This window comes from Manis javanica, chromosome 15 (genome assembly GCF_040802235.1).
Source record: "Manis javanica isolate MJ-LG chromosome 15, MJ_LKY, whole genome shotgun sequence".
Classification (NCBI taxonomy): Eukaryota; Metazoa; Chordata; class Mammalia; order Pholidota; family Manidae; genus Manis; species Manis javanica.
Window position 1 is genome coordinate 56063392 of NC_133170.1, and position 22172 is coordinate 56085563.

Genomic DNA, 22172 nt, shown 5'->3' on the forward strand with positions numbered 1-22172 from the left:
TCGTTTTTTACCCCCTTATCATTGCTCCCAGAAGAAAAGTTTGGCCATTTTGCCAGGAAGTTAAAGAGCTGCTTTCTTTCAGTGATATAAATTACCCAATCCTAGTACATCACATAGAATACAAGGCTATGGAAGAGGAGAGATCTATTCAGCACTAATTTCTTGCTACTGTTCCCTATCCTCAAAACCAATATCAGTTTGGAGCGGTCCTAGAGACTTACCTCTATAAGGCCAAGTTTATATCATCATTTATATTTATATTTTTAAAAGATTCATGTTTGGAAGAATAGACTGTGGTGAAATGCTTAAGGTTTAGAAACAGTCTACTTGCAACAAAACCTTATTTCTTCCCAGTCACTCTGCAGCATAACAGCAAAAGGCCAAATTCCTTCTGTGAGCTTTTGAGGCAGATTACAGGGCTCAGCGCCACATAATAATCCTACAGGTTTTTAACTCAGTCTGGTTTGAGTGTCCAAAGCAACTTCATAATCATCTGACAGTTTGACTTTGTCTCCGGGATAAGGATAAAGATGACTAACCAAAGGAACCTGAAAAGCACCCCCAGCAAGTCTTCAAGTGATACTCATTACAGTGCTTCACAAATCTGAGCTTGCCTAGAAATGAAATCTTTCATGTGGCCTTGACGCTAAGCTTATGTAACATATTTAACAGATAACAGATTAATAACCAGAATACATAAAGAGCAACTATAAAAAGGCACAAAGTTGAATTAACCAACAAGTTGGCTTAGGATGCCAGAAGACAAGCCACAGAAAAGGAAATACAAATAACCAAACATACGAAGATGATCAACCTTATTAGAAAGCAGAGATGTTTTCAAAAGGGTTTCACCCATCCGACAGACAAAATTTTTAAAGATTAATAATGAAGAGACCTGAAAAGAATGTAGATGGCAGGCACTGCTGGTCGCAAGTGATAAAGCTTCTTTTGGAGGAATTACCTACAGCTAATGCAACCTGAAATGAATGAAAACTTTGCTCCAAATTCTTCTTCTAGACTATTTTAATGCGTGTGGTGGGGGGTTGGGGTTACACACACACATGATTTGTACAAAGTTGTTTATTTCAGAATCACTAGAAAAAGTATGTGATTCAACAACCTAAATTCCATGAAAGAAATGGTAATGACACATCTGTACTATGGAATACTATGCAACACTTCAAAAAAAGTAGTTACATATGGTCTTACACCACAGCAAGTAGACACAGTAAATGAAAAGAATACTTTCAGAATCAAATCATTTACTTAAACACAGTCAAAACTACACCATTTATGCTGATAGTTAATATGCACGTAAGCCACAGTGAAAGGTATGAAAAAGACAAGCTCCACACTAATAAAAGTGTCTCTGCTTATATATGAAAGGGATTCTGAGGGGATTTTTGCCTAATCTGCACTGTTTGAATCTTTTTGAGATACTTGTGTATGAAGTTTATAATTAAAAATGAAAGAATAAAGAGCAACAGAGGTTAGGAATAGTATAATCCATTTGTTACATATATATTCACATGATACTAGTGTGGTGTATGTGCATTATATGAGAGAAACTAATATACAGAGGGGTATATATGAAACTGTTAAGAATTATAAATCCCAAGAAAATCCATTACTATATACTTAGTATACTACACACACATGATATATATACATATATCTTTTTTGTTTAGATTTTTAATAAATATGTATTACTTTATCAATAAAATCCAATAAAGTGTTTCCATTTTGGAGAGAATGAATAGGAAGGCCAAATAATTATATCTCTGGGCTTTTTAAGAGATTGTTACTTTAATTTTTTTAAATCAATATATTCCTAATGAGTCTGAGTATATTTATGTATTACATGAAAAAAGAAAAATTAGGTAAATATACATTGATAGCCATTCAAACCTATAATGTTTAAGAAAGAAATAAAATCTGGAAATGGGCCAAATCAAACCTAACATTTAGAGTTGCCTATAAATTAAAGTTTAATAAACAAACTAACTTGTCAATGCCTTTAAGTATATGAGAACTTAATTTGTTATTTCTAATGACTTTTACATTAGAAATTAGTAGTTTAATTTATATTGTTATTTATTTCTATAAGGACATATAAAACAATTATGTAAATTCTTGGACTAAAACAAAAATATGCAAAACCAAATTTACTATATTTCAATTAGCATGTATATAATAGTTTGAATGACTATTTACTAATATCACTGTTTTGGTAAGTTTACAACCTACTCCTCATGGTCCCAAGGAGACAAACTCCTTAAAGAGGAGTCATTATACAGTCATGAGGAAGGTTAAAACTGTTGAAGGGTTAAAACTCCCAAACACAGATCTGTGTTCTTTAAGAACCTAGTGAAAAATATACAAAACATTTTTGAGGAACATCAAATTCCGGTTTGTATACATCTCTGGTGCTGAAATGATTATAAAGTATACCTCTTAGCACCTTAACAAAAGGTTTAATAATGAAATAGTCAAGTATTAATTAAGTGTTATAAAGGACAATGCCAAATGTACACTTTTAGGCTCTAGATTAGTTTCTGGTTTGCTCTCTGTGATCTGAGTTTAGAATCTCAGCAAGCCTCAGTTTTCCAGTCAGTGAAATGGAAATACCAAAATACACTGTACACTTTCCAGAGTTATTTGTACCATAGGAGTTAATCTATGCACTATACTAAGTGCTTTGGAAAACTACAAAAGCATTGCAGAAATGTTTTTATAATTATTATTATCACAGTAAAACAGTGGCAAATTTAATTTCTAATAAAATTATATATACCATGAACAGAATTGGTAAAAGACTAAATATTTTCTAGGTAATTATTTACTAGGAACACTGACAAATCAGAAGCATATTAATTAAAATAGTGCCCATGGCAAGCCATTTTCCTTCTTAAATACTTTATTACCACAGAATTCTACTTGTCAAATACAACAGGAAAATGTCAAGCTAGCTAACCAAATCTTCCTGCCAAAACCTGTCATCCTTCCAAAGGCCATGTTCTCTTTTCAAAGCATTTGCATATATCCATATTTCTTCAAACATGCCTTCATATCCACCACCAAAGACTGAGGGCTTCTTTAGGTTGCAAGGTAAATTGTCACCTTATATTTTCAAGATCCCACATAGACATATCGAGTAGAAAAAGATACCAAATGGTAAGTAAGCACACGTGCATATATGCACACACAAGTATACATACATGCACAAAAGTGTCCTTCATTCTTTAGGGAGAATATGTTTCTTACACAGCAAATGACTGTTACTTTACAAGGAAGTGTGTATCCAAGCCAAAGAAGAAAAATAAACCTTACTCACCATCTCCCATAGCCATTCAGATGCTCCAGGGAGCTCTCTTAAACCAAGAGGTCAAACAGCACAGCAAATAAATGCAGCTAGGTGTCTGCGCCACTGGGCTGGGCCTGCAGCCTGCAGACACCCACCCTAGCACGGTGTGACCCAGGCCGCGCTGCAGCTCTGCACCGCAATAGCCAACAGCTGCTACTCCACTTCAAAATAAAAGTCTGGGGTCTTGCTGAAAACCCTTGTCTACTTAGCAGAGCCTGATCAAGATTATTCTTTGACTGCACACACGCAATTAGACACAGTTTATGTTTCACCTTGTACTGGCTGCCTGAAATTTAACGTTAAGAAAAGCTGGAGGAGCCAATAAATGCCATCCCACTGGGGGACTTTTAATGCAATCATCAAAACACAAGGCATGTGTTCAGCAATCATTTTCTGCTTCCCTAAAGATATTCATGTAATCAGTAGCAATCACATGATCTGATAGATTAACTGATTTGTGCCTTTTTAAGGTTTTCATCCTTTTGTTGTTACCTTTTAATATTTACAACATCAGATTGCTGGAAGTGCACAAACAGGAATAGCCCAGTTTCCATGATTAACTGCTTTCATTATGCAGGAAGCATTTCTGGCTGCCGTAAACAAATCACGTCAAAGGCAGCCCATCAAAGGCTGCTGTGTGTGGACAGCAGGGCCACACGGAACAAAGCTTGCTTCTGGTGGAGGAGACAGAACCTAGCCAGTGCGCAGCTGCAGGGACACGCAGCACCCTACATCCGAGCTGCACCATCAACACTCAGTCAAACTCCGAGAAGGCCCTGGGGCTCATGGTCACAAATAGATACCTTTTAAAATCAATCCAGAAAAGAACTGCTTTGCTTTTCACAAAAGAGTAGGTTATAAACATATAAAAATCTACACTAGAATTTACCTTACTGCTTGTTATAAGCCAAATATCAAAATAATTTCAAAGTCTAATTTTCATGCGTTATTTTATAGCTGGCCTTCTACAGCAATTCTCTTCCTAGCAACTGTTTCCAACAGAGAAGCTGGGAAATATTTTACAATGATTACACACAAAGACTGCATTAGATCCTACACACACACTAGACAAATCAGAATTATGCACAGTGTTTTTCACAGCGGAAGAGAAAAAACTTGCAGTCACAGCCACCAACACTGTTAGTGTTTACATCTTGGTGAGTGTAGGAGACTGTCTAGAAAGCTCCATGACGACACCAGGCCCATCCATAATCACAGAGGGCCTACAACTTTCATAATAGTCCTTTCCTTCCTACAGGCCTGGGGTTGCCTCCCTTCGGCCAAAATCTGATTAAGGTTAAATCCAGTTTCCTTCTAATTAATAGCAGAGCTAATTCCACTCTATACAGACATTCTGCCTTACTTTATAATATGAGAATTCAAGTTAGGCTTGGAAAACCTTCAAGACAAAAGAATGCTATGCATTTCTCACTATTCCTAAATTAAATTTTATGCTCAAATCTGATGATATCATTTATTTCGTGTTCTTGAGTGTTGAACTAATGCTCTAGAAAATCAAGTCAAAGAATTCAACCAAAACAAAGAGCACAGATATGGTAATTATGAAAGGAATCAGAAACGAAAGCATGAGATGTAAAGTTATGCACCAGGACATACTAAGGGGAGAAGAGGTAAAGAAAAATAAAGAGACAGACTACTTCCCTGAACAAATGCAAATACACTAATATTAGACCATGCCACACCCACTCACCACATCCCTCTCCAGCATAAACCCTTCCTACTCCAGTACATCTATCAAAAACTCCTCCCTCATGGCCTACAAGGCTCACATTATGGTTCCAGATTACTTTTCCAACCACACCTTGCATGATTTCACTTCCAATCTACCTCCGCAAGCCTCACTGGGCTCCGGGCAGCCCTGGCCTCCCTTCTGTTCTTAAAATATACTAAGGCCTTTTCCACCTCTGGGCCTTTATGGCCATTATTTTTCTGCCTAGCACTTTTCCTATCATTTAGCCAATGACTACCTCATTCTAACTTATCAGATCTCAATTCAAATATGTCAGCTCTCAGGCTTGCCCCACTATTTTATCTAAAGTGACATCATCGAGTTACCTACCATCTCCATTTCCTATTTACCTCACTTAATGACTGCTCAGCTGACGAATTTTACCTGTAATGGCTCTTAAAAAGTCATACTGAAAGGGTATCTCGCCGTGACCCTCTTACCCAGAATGACTCAGGAGGCACGGGCCCACGCAAGAGACTATATTATCTGAAGGAGAGAGTGGCTGCTGCAGAAGGGGGTTGGAGAAAGAGAGAGAGGGAGGGAGCAGCGGAGCAGAGAGAGAGAGACAGAGAGAGAGAGAGAGCAGCAGAGAGACAGAGGCAGAGAGAGCAGCAGAGAGACAGAGGCAGAGAGAGCAGCGAGTGAGAGAGACAGAGAGAGAGAGAGCAGTGAGTGAGAGAGACAGAGAGACAGAGAGGGCAGCAGCGTGGTGCCTTTTATTGTGGATCCGCTCGGCCTACTGCTTTGGGGGAGGTTCTGGATGTTTAGAGATACGGTGGGGTAAGCCCAGTCAAACCCCAGGCAAGCCCAGGCATAATTCTAACTGGCTTATGTGCTTGGGACCATGGGGCAAATGAAGGATAAATTACTATATTCTTACATTCCTCCCTTTTCTGTTTTATAAGTGGTAGAGGATTTGGGAAGGGGTGCAGGTCAGTCTTCAGTAACTACTTCCAGCTGATTAGGGGCGATGAAGTTCATTTTTATATTGATGGGGTGCGGTCCTCAGATGAGCCCTTGGTCTGCAGTGGTGATGGCATTTTCCAGGTTCAATAAGGATCATTGTCTTTGGAGAGGGGTTGGTAATCCTGTAATATAAACTGGTTAAAGGTTTGGTTAGAAATTTTTTGCATTTGGGCTGATTGCTATGTTTACATAGGGTGGCTGAATTAATAGCATTTCTTGGGACATATGTGTAGGCAGAAAAGCAACCTGTAGGGCAAAGGGAATCCTTGATGGTGCAATGTTTTGGACAGTCTGAAAGAGAAGAAAGGGCTGGCATTGGGAAGACAGGTCTGGTGAGAGAGTAAGTGTTGAGACCAGGGTTAATAATAATCCTGAAGCATGACGCATGTCGGCGGTTGTAAGGGAGGTCTTAGGACTCTGTGCTGGCAGAAACTTCTTCAGTGATGAGTGGAAGCGGAGATGAGCAGCGCAGCGTGAAATGTGGAGTAAGAGGTCCGGTCAGGGTAGAGTAGGAACTTGTGGGAGATTTGGTGGGAGGGGAATAAACTGACACAAATGGCTTAAGGTGGGAGTTGTGTAGTTGTGTATCTAATGGGGAAGACTCTGGAGTTTAACTGCAGTTGGCATGGAAAGGATTACTGTGTATGGTCTTTGCCATTTGGGAGTTAGGGATGGTGTTGCTTGGTGTTTGGAATGGGCATGGTTTGGAGAAGTTTTTTCCTGTATATGTTCATGGCCTTGCGCGGGGAGAGCTGAACTCCCAGGTATGTGACCTGAGCGGCAGACAGCTGAACTTTGGAGGGTGAAACTCGATAGCTGTGTTCTGAGAGAAAGTTTAAAAGGAGAATAGCATCCTGTTGAGAGGTTTGTAGGGAGGGACTGCACAGGAGGAGATCATCTACATATTGAAGAAGGGTGGAGCTTGAGAGAGTAAGGGATTTGAGGGCTTGTGTAAGAGCCTGTCCGAAAAGGTGGGGACTATCTCTAAAGTGTTGGGAAAGGACTTGTTAAGTGTTCTCTGAATATTAAAAATTAACTTAACATAAGGAATTTTCTGCCTTGATTTCTCTCTGGGATACCAGTGTCTTGGTCTGGGAGCATATCAAAAGGCTGCCTGCTCAGCTCCCAAGGTGGGCTGAGGTATTGTCTATTTGCTAAAGAATCCTGCCTTTTACTAAGCCGTCTAAAGCTGGGTCTGCATGCTAAATTAGTTGCTCAGTTTGCAAAATTACCTCCTCAGATCTGAAGGAGGAAAGACAGCACATAGGCCTGGGCCTTTTAGTATGCTAAAGTGAATCTTATACATGATTACAAATGATTAGCATAATAAAACATGTGCTACTCTTCTTTATCTGGGGAACATTAACTCACTGAAGAATGATTCTAGAGCTTAATGTTCAACATAGTTTTAGTAGGGGAGGGTTTCCTAGCATGTAGTTTTACATTGCTCTGACTGCAAATATCCTGCCTTGCTTTCTCCAGAGGCTCTCACCTTATTCTAAGCCTATGGTCCCTGGATCATTCTCCCCTCTACAGATAGAGACTCTAGCTGCTGCTAGGGAAAAGGGGCGACGACCGCTCTGGCTGCTTCACACTGAGAGGGGGCGCAGCAAAGGGTGCAGCTAGGTCTCCATCACTGGTCAGTTGAGAGGGCCTCAGAAGGTTGGCGCTTCTATTCTGGGTTTCATTTCTATTACTATTTGCAGTTTTGTGGCTTCTAGGCAAGACAGAACAAATTGTTACTAGGTTAAGTGGCAACATCTGGAGTTGGATTTTCCATTCTGGAAGGACAAACTTGATGAGATTAAGAATGCATGGCTGAATATCAGAATCAGAAATATGAAGAGTCTAATTGAGAATCATAGCCAGGTATCATGGGGAAACTAGAATTCTGGATCGAGTTTACATCTCAATGACTAGTATTAGGATTTAGTATAGATAAGACTGCATTATTGAAACAATACTTTTCTCTAAAATCACCCTCATTTTTATTAGAAGTAGCCAGATTAAGAAAATAATTAACAGTTGGCTTGATTATTTGCATAAGTGCAGCAAGAAGAGCAATTGATTACATAGACTCTTTTAAATATGCTTTGCTGGAACTTTTTGTAAGGAATTTCAGATTGAACTTTTAAGGGCTTCTTGAGGCCAGAAAGCTAAGCCAGACTTGCCATCAGCTTGTGCCTGCAGTACCTGTAGATTTGGGTGAATTCCTCTCTTCCTGAGGTTCTTGCACCTGCCAGGAAGTGACCTTCCTTACTCACCTGGGTAAGGCTGCTGGGAACTCTGTAAGCAAGGTACCAGGCCAGTTCTTCTAAGGGGCTTTGTTGGCTTTATAAAGTCAATCTTAGTTCCTTAAAGGTGTCGGTTCATATCTGAGTTTACACACATGTCTCTCAGGTATGACATTCCAGTCAAAGCCTTGGTAATAAAACCAGTGTTTTTAATTGGTCCTCTTACAAGGAAAGCAAATTCTTATTGAACTTATGCAAATAAACATACTGCCATGAAATATAAATAGTCACTGAGAGTTTTTAAATTCTGGAGGGATCAGGCAGAGAGAAAGATAAAGTTTCAATTCTGTTTATAAAGGCAGTCATTTACTAAACTGTTGTCAGCTTAAGAGAAAAAGCTTAAAACACTTTATCAACAACATTTGAAACAAAAAGCCACAAAACCATCTTCCTTGGTTTACTTTATCCTATGTAACTAATACCTGTTCTGCTGAAATCTAGTTTTTTACTAGTTTAGGAGTAATAAAACAGTGACTATAGATGACAAAAGACTTACAAATGACAATGGTTAAAGATCTGATGAGAGCTTACTGTAAGACAGTTGTCATAGGAAAATTTGGATATTTTTGTAACACAAAACATTCAGTAACAAAGTTGAGCATCATTCTCTGTGATAGTGCTTTCCAGGTAATTAAGCAGGTAAATAAGCCAAATTAGCCAAATATTTTCTCTAATGAGAAAAAATTCCTCTGACATGTTCCAGGGGCCCTCTGGAAAATATCAGAGTGAACTAGAGGTTAAAAGCACTTTTTTGCATTTGATTTTGGGAAGCTGTTAAAAGTTTTAAGGCACTTGCTTAAATAGTTACTCACATTAGACAAAGCTACACTTCACTTTAAGCATTTTTCTTTGAAAGATTTAACAGATACCATCAACTTAAATGACTTTAGGTAAACTTAGGCAGCTGATAACCATAAGGACATGTCTATTCAGTTCAACTTAAATTAGCATTAATGCTTAATATCTTCTATTAGAATTTTCTGGAAGTTTCAGAATGTCCAATTTTTACAAGCGCTTGTCTTTAAATCAATTTTTATTAATACCATCCAGAGGTAGAAAAATATTTTTCATTTACACACTTAGACACAAACATACAGATTGAGATGTAATGATACAGTGAACGGACAGACAGAGCTTCTGGCGTGAGCCAGGAGGGGACAAGAGACCTGTGGTGGTGCATTGTCTAGGAGTTTTATAGGCAGTTGAGGATATTTGGGAATGTGAAAAAAGCTTAGGGGTGTGGACTTTAAGGCAAGTACTTGGTGTTTAGGATTGCAGGAGAGACAGAGAGAGAGCTTGGCTCGGAGGTAGGAGAAAGCCTGGATATATGGGATCTCTTTCCATTTGCCCATACGCTCACAGAAGTTGTATAAGTTGCGGAGAATTTTAGGATCTAAGGAGCCATTTGGAGGCCATTTAGACTGATTGTCCAAGGGATATTGTGGCCAGATCTCATTACAGTAGCGAACAGGTTTGAGTTCTGGAGTGAGGTGGAGGGGCTTTAGATTATTGACTAAGCACCCTAGCGGTGAATCTGCAGGAACAGAGGGGCCAGATCACATGGTGAGAACGAGACCGTTCAGAAGTCGCTGAGGTGTCCCTGAGCGATTGAGGTCACGGAGAAGACCAGGCACAGTTAGGGGGTCATTACCACCTCTAACTGTGGGGTCGGAGGCGAAAATGGCGGGGAGGCTCGGTACCTGGTACCAGGAGTTTTCAAGTTGAGTAGAAACATAGATAAAGGGAGACCGGGCCTCAGTGGATGAGGATTCTCACTATGGGGAGGCAGAGAAGGGTTGACTATGGGGATCAACTATGACTCTGAAAGTCGTGGTTGGGGGTGCCCCTGTCCCAGAGAAGCCCTTGGGGGTGCTGGACACTCAACAGTCACTTCCCAGGTTCCAAAGGGACATTTAAGTCGACCATGAAGGGGAGACTCACCAAATCGAAGGCCGGTGTTGGGCGAGAAGATGAGCGACCGGGGAAGTGGACAGTAAGCCCGTGGAGGAGGATCGGGCAGTGAGGGTTCCCAGAGCAGCTCAGGTTCCCAGAGGAAGAGCAAAGTCAATGGGAGAGCCTCATCCGAAGTCACGGCACCAATGAAAGGGTATCTCGCCGCGACCCTCCTTACCCAGAATGACTCAGGAGGCACGGGCCCACGCAAGAGATTTTATTATCTGAAGGAGAGAGTGGCTGCTGCAGAAGGGAGGGTGGAGAAAGAGAGAGAGAGAGGGAGCAGTGGAGCAGAGAGAGAGAGACAGAGAGAGAGCAGCAGAGAGACAGAGGCAGAGAGAGACAGCAGAGAGAGAGAGAGAGAAGGAGAGGGAGAGAGTGGGGAGAGCAGGGGGACAGAGAGAGAGAGAGACAAAAAGAGCTGGCAGCAGAGAGACAGAGACAGAGAGAGACAGAGCAGCAGAGTGAGAGAGACAGAGAGGAGTGAGAGAGACAGAGAGACAGAGAGAGAGAGCAGCGAGTGAGAGAGACAGAGAGAGAGAGCAGCGAGTGAGAGAGACAGAGAGAGAGAGCAGCGAGTGAGAGAGACAGAGAGAGAGAGCAGCGAGTGAGAGAGACAGAGAGAGAGAGCAGTGAGTGAGAGAGACAGAGAGAGACAGAGAGAGAGAGAGAGAGAGAGAGAGAGAGGGCAGCAGCGTGGTGCCTTTAATTGTGGCAGATCCGCTGGGCCTGTTGCTTTGGGGAAGGGTCAGGATTTTTAGAGATAAGGCGGGGTAAGCCCAGTCAAGCCACAGGCAATCCCAGGCATAAGTCTCACCGGCTTATATGCTTGGGACCATGGGGCAAATGGAGGATAAATTACTATATTCTTACACATACCACCTTTGTAACAAATCTTCTGTTTTTTGTTTTATCTATATTTAGTAAACTGACTTTTTCATCCTGAAATACTCTAACTCAATATATAAGTGTGATGTTTCATTATTACAGTTTCAGGCAAAGACACACTAAAAAGTTTTATATAGTGTAATAATTTCTAGTCACAGAATACCATATGTAACAAATCTGAACTGAATGCCATGTTTGGGTGAACTCAAAACAATTTGCTTTGCATATATGTACACCAAGTGAGAGAGAAGGTGATATCTTCAATCTGTTGTGTGCATGAACTATTTCCACAAGTTTTTATGTTGAGCCTTTATTTTGCCCTAAAATGTATTCCTGTTCTATAACTTCATTTTAAAGTGTATAAGCACACTATAACAATGAGAACAACAAAGGGCTGAAAATTTTGTGGGGAAAAACTGTGCAGAAATTACATTACTTCAGGTACAAACTGTTTATTTGCCTTGAAATTGTTACTTAAAAAAATTTGTTTTCAAACACCAAAGACCCCGAATAGCTAAAGCAATCCTGAGAAGGAAGAATAAAGTTGGGGGGATCTCACTCCCCAACTTCAAGCTCTACTACAAAGCCACAGTAATCAAGACAATTTGGTACTGGCACAAGAACAGAGCTACAGACCAATGGAACAGAATAGAGACTCCAAGCATTAACCCAAACATATATGGTCAACTAATATGTGATAAAGGGGCCATGGACATACAATAGGGAAATGACAGTCTCTTCAACAGATGGTGCTGGCAAAACTGGACAGCTACATGTAAGAGAATGAAACTGGATCACTGTCTAACCCCATACACAAAAGTAAATTTGAAATGGATCAAAGACCTGAATGTAAGTTATGAAACCATAAAACTCTTAGAAAAAAACATAGGCAAAAATCTCTTAGACATAAACATGAGTGACCTCTTCTTGAACATATCTCCCCGGGCAAGGGAAACAAAAGCAAAAATGAACAAATGGGACTATATCAAGCTGAAAAGCTTCTGTACGGCAAAGGACACCATCAACAGAACAAAAAGGCATCCTAGAGTATGGGAGAATATATTCATAAATGACAGATCTGATAAAGGGTTGACATCGAAAATATATAAAGAGCTCACTCACCTCAACAAACAAAATGCAAATAATCCAATTAAAAAATGGGCAGAGGAACTGAACAGACAGTTCTCCAAAGAAGAAATTCAGATGGCCAACAGACACATGAAAAGATGCTCCACATCACTTGTCATCAGAGAAATGCAAATTAAAACCACAATGAGATATTATCTCACACCAGTAAGGATGGCTACTATCCAAAAGACAAACAACAACAAATGTTGGTGAGGTTGTAGAGAAAGGGGAACCCTCCTACACTGCTAGTGGGAATGTAAATTAGTTCAACCATTGTAGATAGCAGTATGGAGGTTCCTAAAAATGCTCAAAATAGAAATACCATTTGACCCAGGAATTCCACTCCTAGGAATTTACCTAAAAAATGCAGCACTCCAGTTTGAAAAAGATAGATGCATCCCTATGTTTATCGCTGCACTATTTACAATAGCCAAGATACAGAAGCAACCTAAATGTCCATCAGTAGATGAATGGATAAAGAAGATGTGGTACATATACACAATGGAATATTACTCAGCTATAAGAAAAAAACAGATCCTACCATTTGCAACAACATGGATGGAGCTAGAGGGTATTATGCTCAGTGAAATAAGCCAGGCGGAGAAAGACAAGTACCAAATGATTTCACTCATACATGGAGTATAAGAACAAAAGAAAACTGGTGGAACAAAATAGCAGCAGAAGCACAGAACCCAAGAATGGACTAACAGTTACCAAAGGGAATGGGACTGGGGAGGACGGGTGGGAAGGGAGGGATAAGGGCGGGAAAAAAGAAAGGGGGCATTACGATGAACATGTATAGTGTGCAGGGGGCACAGGGAGGGCTGTGCAAAAAAAAAAAAAAATTTTTTTTTTGCAGTGTTCAGTTAGTATTTGTTTACTTGTTTATGATCTAACTCCTTTACTAGAACATATGCTTCTTGAGGCAGAAACTGTCTTCTGAGGAATAATTTCACCTCAGGATAGAAAAGGGAGTCCAGGGTGCAAATATGGAACGGAAATCTATTACAGTGACCCAGGTAAAAGCTAAAGGAGACCTGGAGCAGGTCTGGAGATGGAAATAAAAAATAAGCAAATTCGGAACACATTGGGGTTTCAGAGGTAGAAATGACTGGTTAATTAGAATTGGGGATCAGTTTAGATTTCTAGCCTCAGCTGAGGGTGGTGCCATTGACTGAAATGGGTAAGATGGGAAAGAAGAGATTTGAGGGAAAGACAGAGAAAATAGGATTTCACTTTTGGGCATGTTAAGTCTCAGAGGCCTATTAGACATTTGAACAGAAATGTTATCAAGGCCACAAGCTACCAAATCTAGAGCATAAGGGAGATGAATAAGGGCTAGAACTACACATTTACTCATCAGAAAATAGTTAACATTTAAGTTTTGGGGCTGGATTAGATTATTGAGAGAATAAACAAGAGAGGCCTGAGCCCTGGGCCCTGCCAACATGATAAATGAGCTTTCATCTTCTAGTTTCCTCCCTTATTAACAAATCCAATAAAGTATTCTTCAATGACAGCATAATGCTTTCATCAAAACATCATGACCAATTTCTGCTCACACACACATATATATGTCTACATATATATATTTGACTTTTATGTTCACATTTGACAATACTTGCAGTATTCAGACCATAATCTTCAATACAAAAAATCTCTCAAAATTCCCTCCAAGAGAAATAAATGCTGGATACTAACCCCAAACCTTCTGTTTATGGAGAAATAAATAAGAAAAATAAATGGGAGCTAAAAGAAAAAGGAACAAAAAAAACTTTTATTTTGAAGTTAACTGAATATGAACCTCACAAAATACAAGAATGATAACACTTTCAAAATAAACTATATCCAATTAATAAATATCTTAAATTATATGCATTATATTTTTCTTCTTATGAGTTATAACTATATAATCCAGAATATAATAACAAAAATGTACTATGTAAATGGTATGAAAACACTCAAGTCTCAATTCAAGGAATTTTAACTATCCATCTTCCTGCTATTTCTGGTTTCCATGGAAACAGAGAGTAACTACTGGAAAAATAAGGACACTGTTCTTAAAACACCTTCTATTCAGAGGAGTGAGAAACTGCTGGCAGTCAGGGTGATGACTGGTAGCACTGAAGTCAATTTATGCTTCTGGAATTAACTTTAGATTAGGGTAGACACAATCTTTTTAACACTAAATTCTCACACCATCTGCTTCCTGAAACACAACAAGGCTCAGCTGCGGTTTAGTACAGAGAAAAAGAACTAAACTGTACTAGTAACTAGTTTTCCTACTATTTCACTGTACCATTCATAATACACCAGATTTTTCTGACAACCTCATTTATATTACTGAACTAACCACACTCTCTTTAATATGGACCTACTTTCCTAGATGGAAAAACTGCCTATACTATCTTTGGAAACAGAATATATTCTTTACATATAAGGCTAATTAATATTTAAAGACTAAAGTCTAGGTAAATGCTACCCAGTAAAACCAAACACAATTTGGCAACCTTACAAAAAGGAGAGCAATCTCAAAATCAAATAAATGCCACTTACTAAACCTCCCGGAATTAGTTTCATTCTAATTAAGTCAAAGACTATGCTGGTAAAGTCCCTATGCCTGTGTCTCTACTCCAGCAATATCTGATAGCCTGCACAAAGGCGTAACAGAGAACATTAACCCCACAATTTCTACTAAAAACAACCAAGTAAAACAATGACTCTGGAAATAAAAAACACATTTCATGTATGGAACATAGAAGGCAAGATGATCATAACATATGAAACCCACAATATACAAAAAAATTAGGCACAAGAACAGTATCATTTTATACAACTGATCCATTATTAAACTGAAAAAGATAGGTAAGGATCAACAGTATGTAAAGGTGTTATTATATCCTAAATTTCAAGCCGCGAAGTCTAATCTGCTGAATCAGCGATACAATAGTCGATTTGAAAATGTTTTAGTCTTAGTCTCTAAGGCTTTGCTAAACAGTTTTAGAAATGTTTTTGAGAACTGGGATAGCTTATTCTTACCTTTGCTGATGCTCAAAATCATACCGCCTGAATTTTGCACTTCATCAAATTTGGCAAATATCATTTCTAATCTGCAAATAAAGAATAAATTTTATTTTACATACAGTTTAAAGAATTTCCTTCACCATCTCCCTGAGAATAGAGTTCCAGGGATTCAGCTGGTTCAGTACAACTCTCTTACAATCCACTCACTGAAGGGAGACACCACGCCCACCTCTTCAGTACAGAGGCAGCCAAATACAGGTAGCACTCTACATGCCTGCGGGCATAGCTATGGTAAGTTTCACATAAAGCACTTCTACAAGTTTTATGGCACAATTATTTCTCCAAACCCATGAAAAATACTTTAGTTTCATCCTTAAAATGAATCCCCTCAGTCACTAAGACATTTTAAAAGAGTGCATAAAAATCATGCTAAGGGAACTTACACAAATAAAAGAAAAACAAAGTAAGAATGCCAGAAATTAAAGAAATGCTGATATGACTGATAATCTGATGCTTTCCCTATTCACTTATTTTCACCCAACACCAATTCCATTAGTGCTTCTGATTTTATATTCAGAATAATTGCTTTCTATACTTGTATCACTTTTTTTTTGGTTAAAAATGTGTTTCTTATTACAAAAGCAATGTATACTCACTGTAAAGGAAAATTAGGAAATACAAACAGGAACACAGGAAAAGAGCCACAATCCTACCATCTAGAGAACTTATTTAACTGTATGCTTTCTGATGCCTTCTACTTACAGCATTTTCCTTGGACCAAAAAGGAGCCATGCTGGAGCATTCTATGGTAGTTTGTTTTGCCTTCACATTTTGCACTGTTATAATGTTATGACTTACTCTTACATATGTAACTTAGACATTTCAGGAAGGAAAGAGGGTCAGTGTCATGTTGTCTTTGCCCACATTTCTTCTCTGACTTACCCTTATGTTTGTGTCACAATTTCACTTCTAAAACCTTAAAGTCTGACCCACATCCCACTACTTCCTACTTGTAACTGAGGATGCAGATAATTTTTGGCCTAAACATTTTTAGTTGAAATGTTTAGGCATTCATTACAATTGGATCTCTAAATCTTAACCTCATATCCTACCCCCATTAAATTTGACAAGTAACGGTACTTATATATCTGAAAGCACTTCAGTAGAAAGACACAGGTCACTTCATTCTAAAGAGTGAGCAGATACTAGACAGGCTGCCCAGAAACAAGAGGTGGGTAAGATGAGATGAATGAGGGAACACTGAAAATGGAAGCTGGGGCCTCAGAATAAAGACCAGACAGACCAGAAACAGAAAGGAGATTTAAAAGAGCTCTCTGGGAAAAAGGCAGAGTAAGAAGTTAAGAAGCATGAAATTAACACAGTTACAGAGTAGCAGAACGGGAGTAGGAGACTAAGGACAGAAAGCTCTGACAGAGAGGAAAGTTGGTGAGGAACCAAGGTGGGGCAGAAAATAATATGCAAAGAGTGCTTATAGGGAGCTTTAATAAGAAGAGGGGTCAACTGCACACTAGGCAAATAAAACAGTAATAGGGAGAGAGAGAAAGAGAGGAAGAAAGGACAGAGGGAGAGAAGGAAGGATAAAAGGAATAAATGAAGGGGAGGGGAAGGAAAAGGAAAGGAGGGGAGGGGAGGAACCAGGGGAAGGGAGTGGAAGGGAAAGGAGAGGAAGGGAAGAGAGGGGAGGGGAAGAAAAGGGAGGAGAGGGGAAAGGAGGGAAAGAGAAAGGAACAAAATTGAAGATGCCACCCACAGGTCTTCAGGAACTGGGCTGGGCTAGGAAAGATGGGAGATGCGCACCTCACCCTTTCCTCTTGCTGCCACCCTGTCTTCGATCTTTGTACTCTTGCAGCAACTGTCCTGCTCCCTCTTCTCAATCTCCCTTTTCTTCTAATAACTCTCACTTCACCGACTTTCATGTGAAACAAACTTTGACTTTGGTTCCAATTGTTGAAGACTTTAGTCCCATTTAAGATTTAATAAGCAATAAGTTCACACCTTCCCATCTTCCTAAAAACTAAACACAGTATTATTTTCTTTCTATGTGGTCCTCACAGGACCAACTTTACCCCAATCAGTCAACCTCAAAGAAATTAAAAGCTCCAGATAGCTATTTAGCAAAACAAGCCTATTTATAACTGAGGATCATTACACAAAAGGAGGAAAGAAACAAGAGCAGAAAGAAGAGACCAGGATCCTTTTTTTTTACTTTGGTATCATTAATGTACAATTACTTGAACTACATTATGGTTACTAGACTCCCCCTATTATCAAGTCCCCCCCACCTACCTCATTAGCACATACTCCACAGCACTGTCTATCAGCATAGTAAGATGCTATAGAATCATTACTTGTCTTCTCTGTACATACTGCCTTTCCTGTGTCCCCCCTCCCTGCTACATTACGTGTGCTAATCGTAATCCCCCTTCCCCCCCTTATCCCTCCCTTCCCACCCATCCTCCCCAGTTTCTTTCCCTTTGGTAACTGCTAGTCCATTCTTGGGTTCTGTGAATCTGCTGCTGTCTTGTTCCTTCAGTTTTTTCTTTGTTCTTATACTCCACAGATGAGTGAAATCATTTGCTACTTGTCTTTTTCTGCCTGACTTATTTCACTGAGCATAATACCCTCTAGCTCCATCCATATTGTTGCAAATGGTAGGATTTATTTTCTTCTTATTGCTGAATAATATTCCATTGTGTATATGTACCACATCTTCTTTATCCATTCATCTACTGATGGACACTTAGGTTGCTTCCTTTTCTTGGCTATTGTAAATAGTGCTGCGATAAACATAGGGGTGCACATGTCTTTTTCAAACTAGGCTGCTGCATTTTTAGGGTAAATTCCTAGGAGTGGAATTCCTGGGTCAAATAGTATTTCTATTTTTAGTTTTTTGAGGAACCTCCATACTGCTTTCCACAATGGTTGAACTAGTTTACATTCCCACCAGCAGCGTAGGAGGGTTCCCCTTTCTCCACATCCTTGCCAACATTTGCTATTGTTTGAGAGACCAGGATCTTTAAAGTAATTTGAAAGAAAACAGGACATTCAATGGAAGAAAATTCAGGCTGGACTGTCCAAAAGATTATAAACACAATTCAGGAGGCCAAAGAATAGAGGCCAAAAATGCTCTAGGAAGATTCTGATTCACGATAAGATAAAGACTGATTAAGGTTTAGAATATAACTGGAAAAGCTACTCTAACCATAGTCTGTATTTATTTTTAGAATCATTACAATAAATCACAGGTCAACAGGAAAAATTCAATTGGAATCTCAGAACTTATTTATTAATATATCATTGATAAACAATCTTATGAAGGTTTCACATGAACAACACTGTGGTTAGTACATTCACCCATATTATAAAGTCCCCCCCACAAAACCCCATTGCCGTCACTGTCCATCAACGTAGTTAAGATGCTACAGTCACTACTTGTCTTCTCTGTGCTATACTGCTCTCCCTGTGATCTCCCCTACATTATGTGTGTTAATCATAATGCCCTTTAATCCCCTTCTCCCTCTCTCCCCAACCCCTTCCCTCTGGTGACTGCTAGTCCTTCTTGAAATCTGTGAGTCTGCTGCTGTTTTGTTCCTTCAGTTTTGCTTTGTTGTTATACTCCAAATGAGGGAAATCATTTGGTACTTGTCTTTTTCCACCTGGCTTATTTCAATGCAAACTTATTTCACCCTCTAGCTTGATCCATGTTGTTGCAAAAGGTAGGATTTCTTTTTAGAACATATTTTTATTTAAACAGCTTTATTGAGATAAAAATCACATATCAGACAACGCACCTCTTTGAAGTAAATAATTCAATGGTTTTTATTTCATTGGAAGAACTGTACAACCATCATCACAATTTTAGAACATCTTTGTCACCCCAAAAAACAACCCTGGGCCCATTAGCAGTCACCACCTTTGCCTCACTATTTTCCCAGTCCTAGGCAATCCCTAATCTAACTTCCTGTCTACAGACCTGCCACATCTGGACATTTCATATAAATAAAATCATACAATATGTGGCCTTCCATGACTGATTCTTTCACTAATAATGTTTTCAAGACTCATCTACATTGTAGCATGTATCAGCCATTCCTGTTTATGGACAATTAATCTTTCACTGTATGGATATCATTTTGTTTATCTATTTGACATTTGGGGATGTGGAGTGTTTCTACTTTCTGGCTATTAAGAATATCCACATGTACAGGTTTTTGCCTATACGTATTTTCCTATTTCTAGGGTTTATGGCTAGGGATGGAATTGCTGGGTCATATGTAAATTCTATCTTTAACATTTTCAGGAACTGTAAACTGTTGCCCAAAGTTGTTGCATAGTTCCAATTGCCCTACTTCTCATCAACACTTATTACTGTCTTTTTTTACTTTAGCCATTCTAGTAGGTGTGAAGAGGTATCTCATTGTAGTTTTGATCTGTATTTCTCTGACAATGAATTATGTTGAGTATCTTTTTACATGTTTATTTGCCATGTATAACAACCTCTTTGAAAAAAATGTCTATTAAAATCCTTTGCATGGTTTTTAATTTGGGCCAACTGTCCTTTTACTGTTGAGCTGTAAGAGTTCTTTATATCTACTCAGGACCTGAGTCTTTCATGAAATAAATAATTTGTAAAAATTTTTCTCATTTTATGGGTTTTGTTTTCAGTTTCTTGATGGTGTCCCTTGAAGTGTAAGTTTTTAATTTTGGTGAAGAACAACTTATTTTTTCTTTGGTTGCTTATGTTTTGGTATCACATATAAGAAACCATTGCCTCACATTTTCTAAAAGTGTTATCATTTTAGCTCTTACATTTAGTTTTATGGTACTTTTTTAGTTAATTTGCAGTGTGGTATGAAAAAGAACTCCAACTGCATTCTATTACATGTGGAAATCCTTTTGCAGCATAATTTGTTGAGAAGATTCTTCTTCCCCATTTGTGTTGGAACTTTTGATGAAAATCAATGCCATAAATGGAAAGATTTATTTGTGAACTCAGTTCTTTTCCATCAATCTGTACATCTAGTGTAATGCCAGTATCACACTGTCAGAGGTTATCTTTTTTTTTTCTTTTTTGGTATCATTAATCAACAATTACATGAGCAATATTATGTTTACTAGACTCTCCCCATCATCAAGTCCCTCCCACATACCCCATTACAGTCACTGTCCATCAGCGAAGTAAGATGCTGTAGAATCACTACTTGTCTTCTCTGTGTTGTACAGCCTTCCCCATGCTCCCCTGCTACATTATGTGTGCTAATCGTAATGACCCTTTTTTTCCCCTTATCCCTCCCTTCCCACCCATCCTCCCCAGTCCCTTTCCCTTTGGTAACTGTTAGTCCATTCTTCAGTTCTGTGAGTCTGCTACTGTTTTGTTCCTTCAGTATTTTTCTTTGTTCTTATACTCCACAGATGAGTGAAATCATTTGATACTTGTCTTTTTCCACCTGGCTTATTTCACTGAGCATTATACCTTCTAGCTCCATCCATGGTGTTGCAAATGGTAGGATTTGTTTTCTTCTTATGGCTGAAATCAGAGCTTATCTTTTTAAGAAGAGCTGACAAAATTTTTTTAAAATTATTTTTAAACTATATGATTCAACGGCTTTATGAATTATACTATGTTGTTTTAACAAGGAAAAATGTTTCTAATATAAATATAAGGGTGGGCAAAAACAGAACTTTAACCTTAGAAGGCTGCATAAAACAGGAAATTTGAAACCATCTGAGAAGCAAAATATCCATTCTGAAAACTAAAGTTAGAATATGAGCACTCTGATAAAACAATATTGTCTTCAAATAAGTGCAGTATTCAGTATAAAGATAACTACCCTTGAGAGTAAATACCAGTGTACAGAGGCAAACAGTAGAACAATCATCTGAATAAACAGGTAAAACCAAAATTCATTAACATTTTACCTTATAAAAATTATTAGTCTTTAACATAAATGGGTCCAGTATTTCAAGATTCAGAATACACGAGGTCGTATGCTGAAAGGGTAAAAAACACTGCACACTTGAAAAAGCCAAGCTAACCACACACCCTGTACCTGTCAGAGTCCTTCCCACTCTATTTCTTGCTAGAGACGCATCATAAAGAAGGACCCAAGCACAGCCCAGAGGAAAGAACTTTGGATGGGGACTTAGGAAGCTTTCAGATTCTCACCAACCAGCCATCACTGCTCTGGATCTCCAAGTTCTCAACTGCCAAGTGGTAGCCACTTAGAGGAGGGAGAAACTATTAATGAGTCATTGGCTTATTTCAGTAAGGACATTTAAGTATAAGCTATCCACATATGATTAACCCTCTATAAGGTTGATTCTGATGGGGGAAATAAAATAAGGCATTTCCTCTAACAAATAAAATTACTTATAAAACATAACTTAAAAAGAAATAAGTATTAGAGGCCAATCTTACTTTTGGCATAAAGGCAAAAATCCTAAACATATATGTAGATAACTTAACTTATAACAAAAGGAAAACTGAAGAAAGATTTTTCAGTAAGTGGTATCCATACGGAAAAATATATATATCTGAATCCCTACCTCATACCATTTACAAAATAAATCCCATGTTGGTGAGAAATCTAAATGTGAATAAACTTCAAGCCAATTACACAGAAACTGTCTTCATGACAATAGGGCAAGCAAAGATTTCTTAAACTGGATACAGAAATGTCTAATCATAAAGGAAATGACAGGAACTGCATTAAAATTAAGAACTTATACACATTAAAACACATCTTCAAAAAAACAAAAAGGCAAGTCACAGGATGGGAGAAGA

General features: G+C 38.7%; 1 protein-coding gene across 33 annotated transcripts in view; it reads right to left on the reverse strand.

Annotated features, from left to right (window-relative positions):
- The window catches only part of CLASP2 (cytoplasmic linker associated protein 2), a 205343-nt gene that overhangs the window by 146667 nt on the left and 36504 nt on the right, over positions 1–22172 (reverse strand). For 31 of the 33 annotated variants that reach the window (XR_012125822.1, XM_073223506.1, XM_073223522.1 and 28 more), the window contains exon 7: positions 15383–15453. Coding sequence is in view for 32 of the 33 variants with exons in the window: in XM_073223506.1 (XP_073079607.1) it covers positions 15383–15453 (71 nt within the window). In the remaining variant the exon portion in view is untranslated. Of the gene's footprint in view, positions 1–3334; positions 3856–15382; positions 15454–22172 lie in introns of those variants that run through there. The other 2 variants (XM_073223526.1, XM_073223528.1) reach the window with 2 other exon arrangements.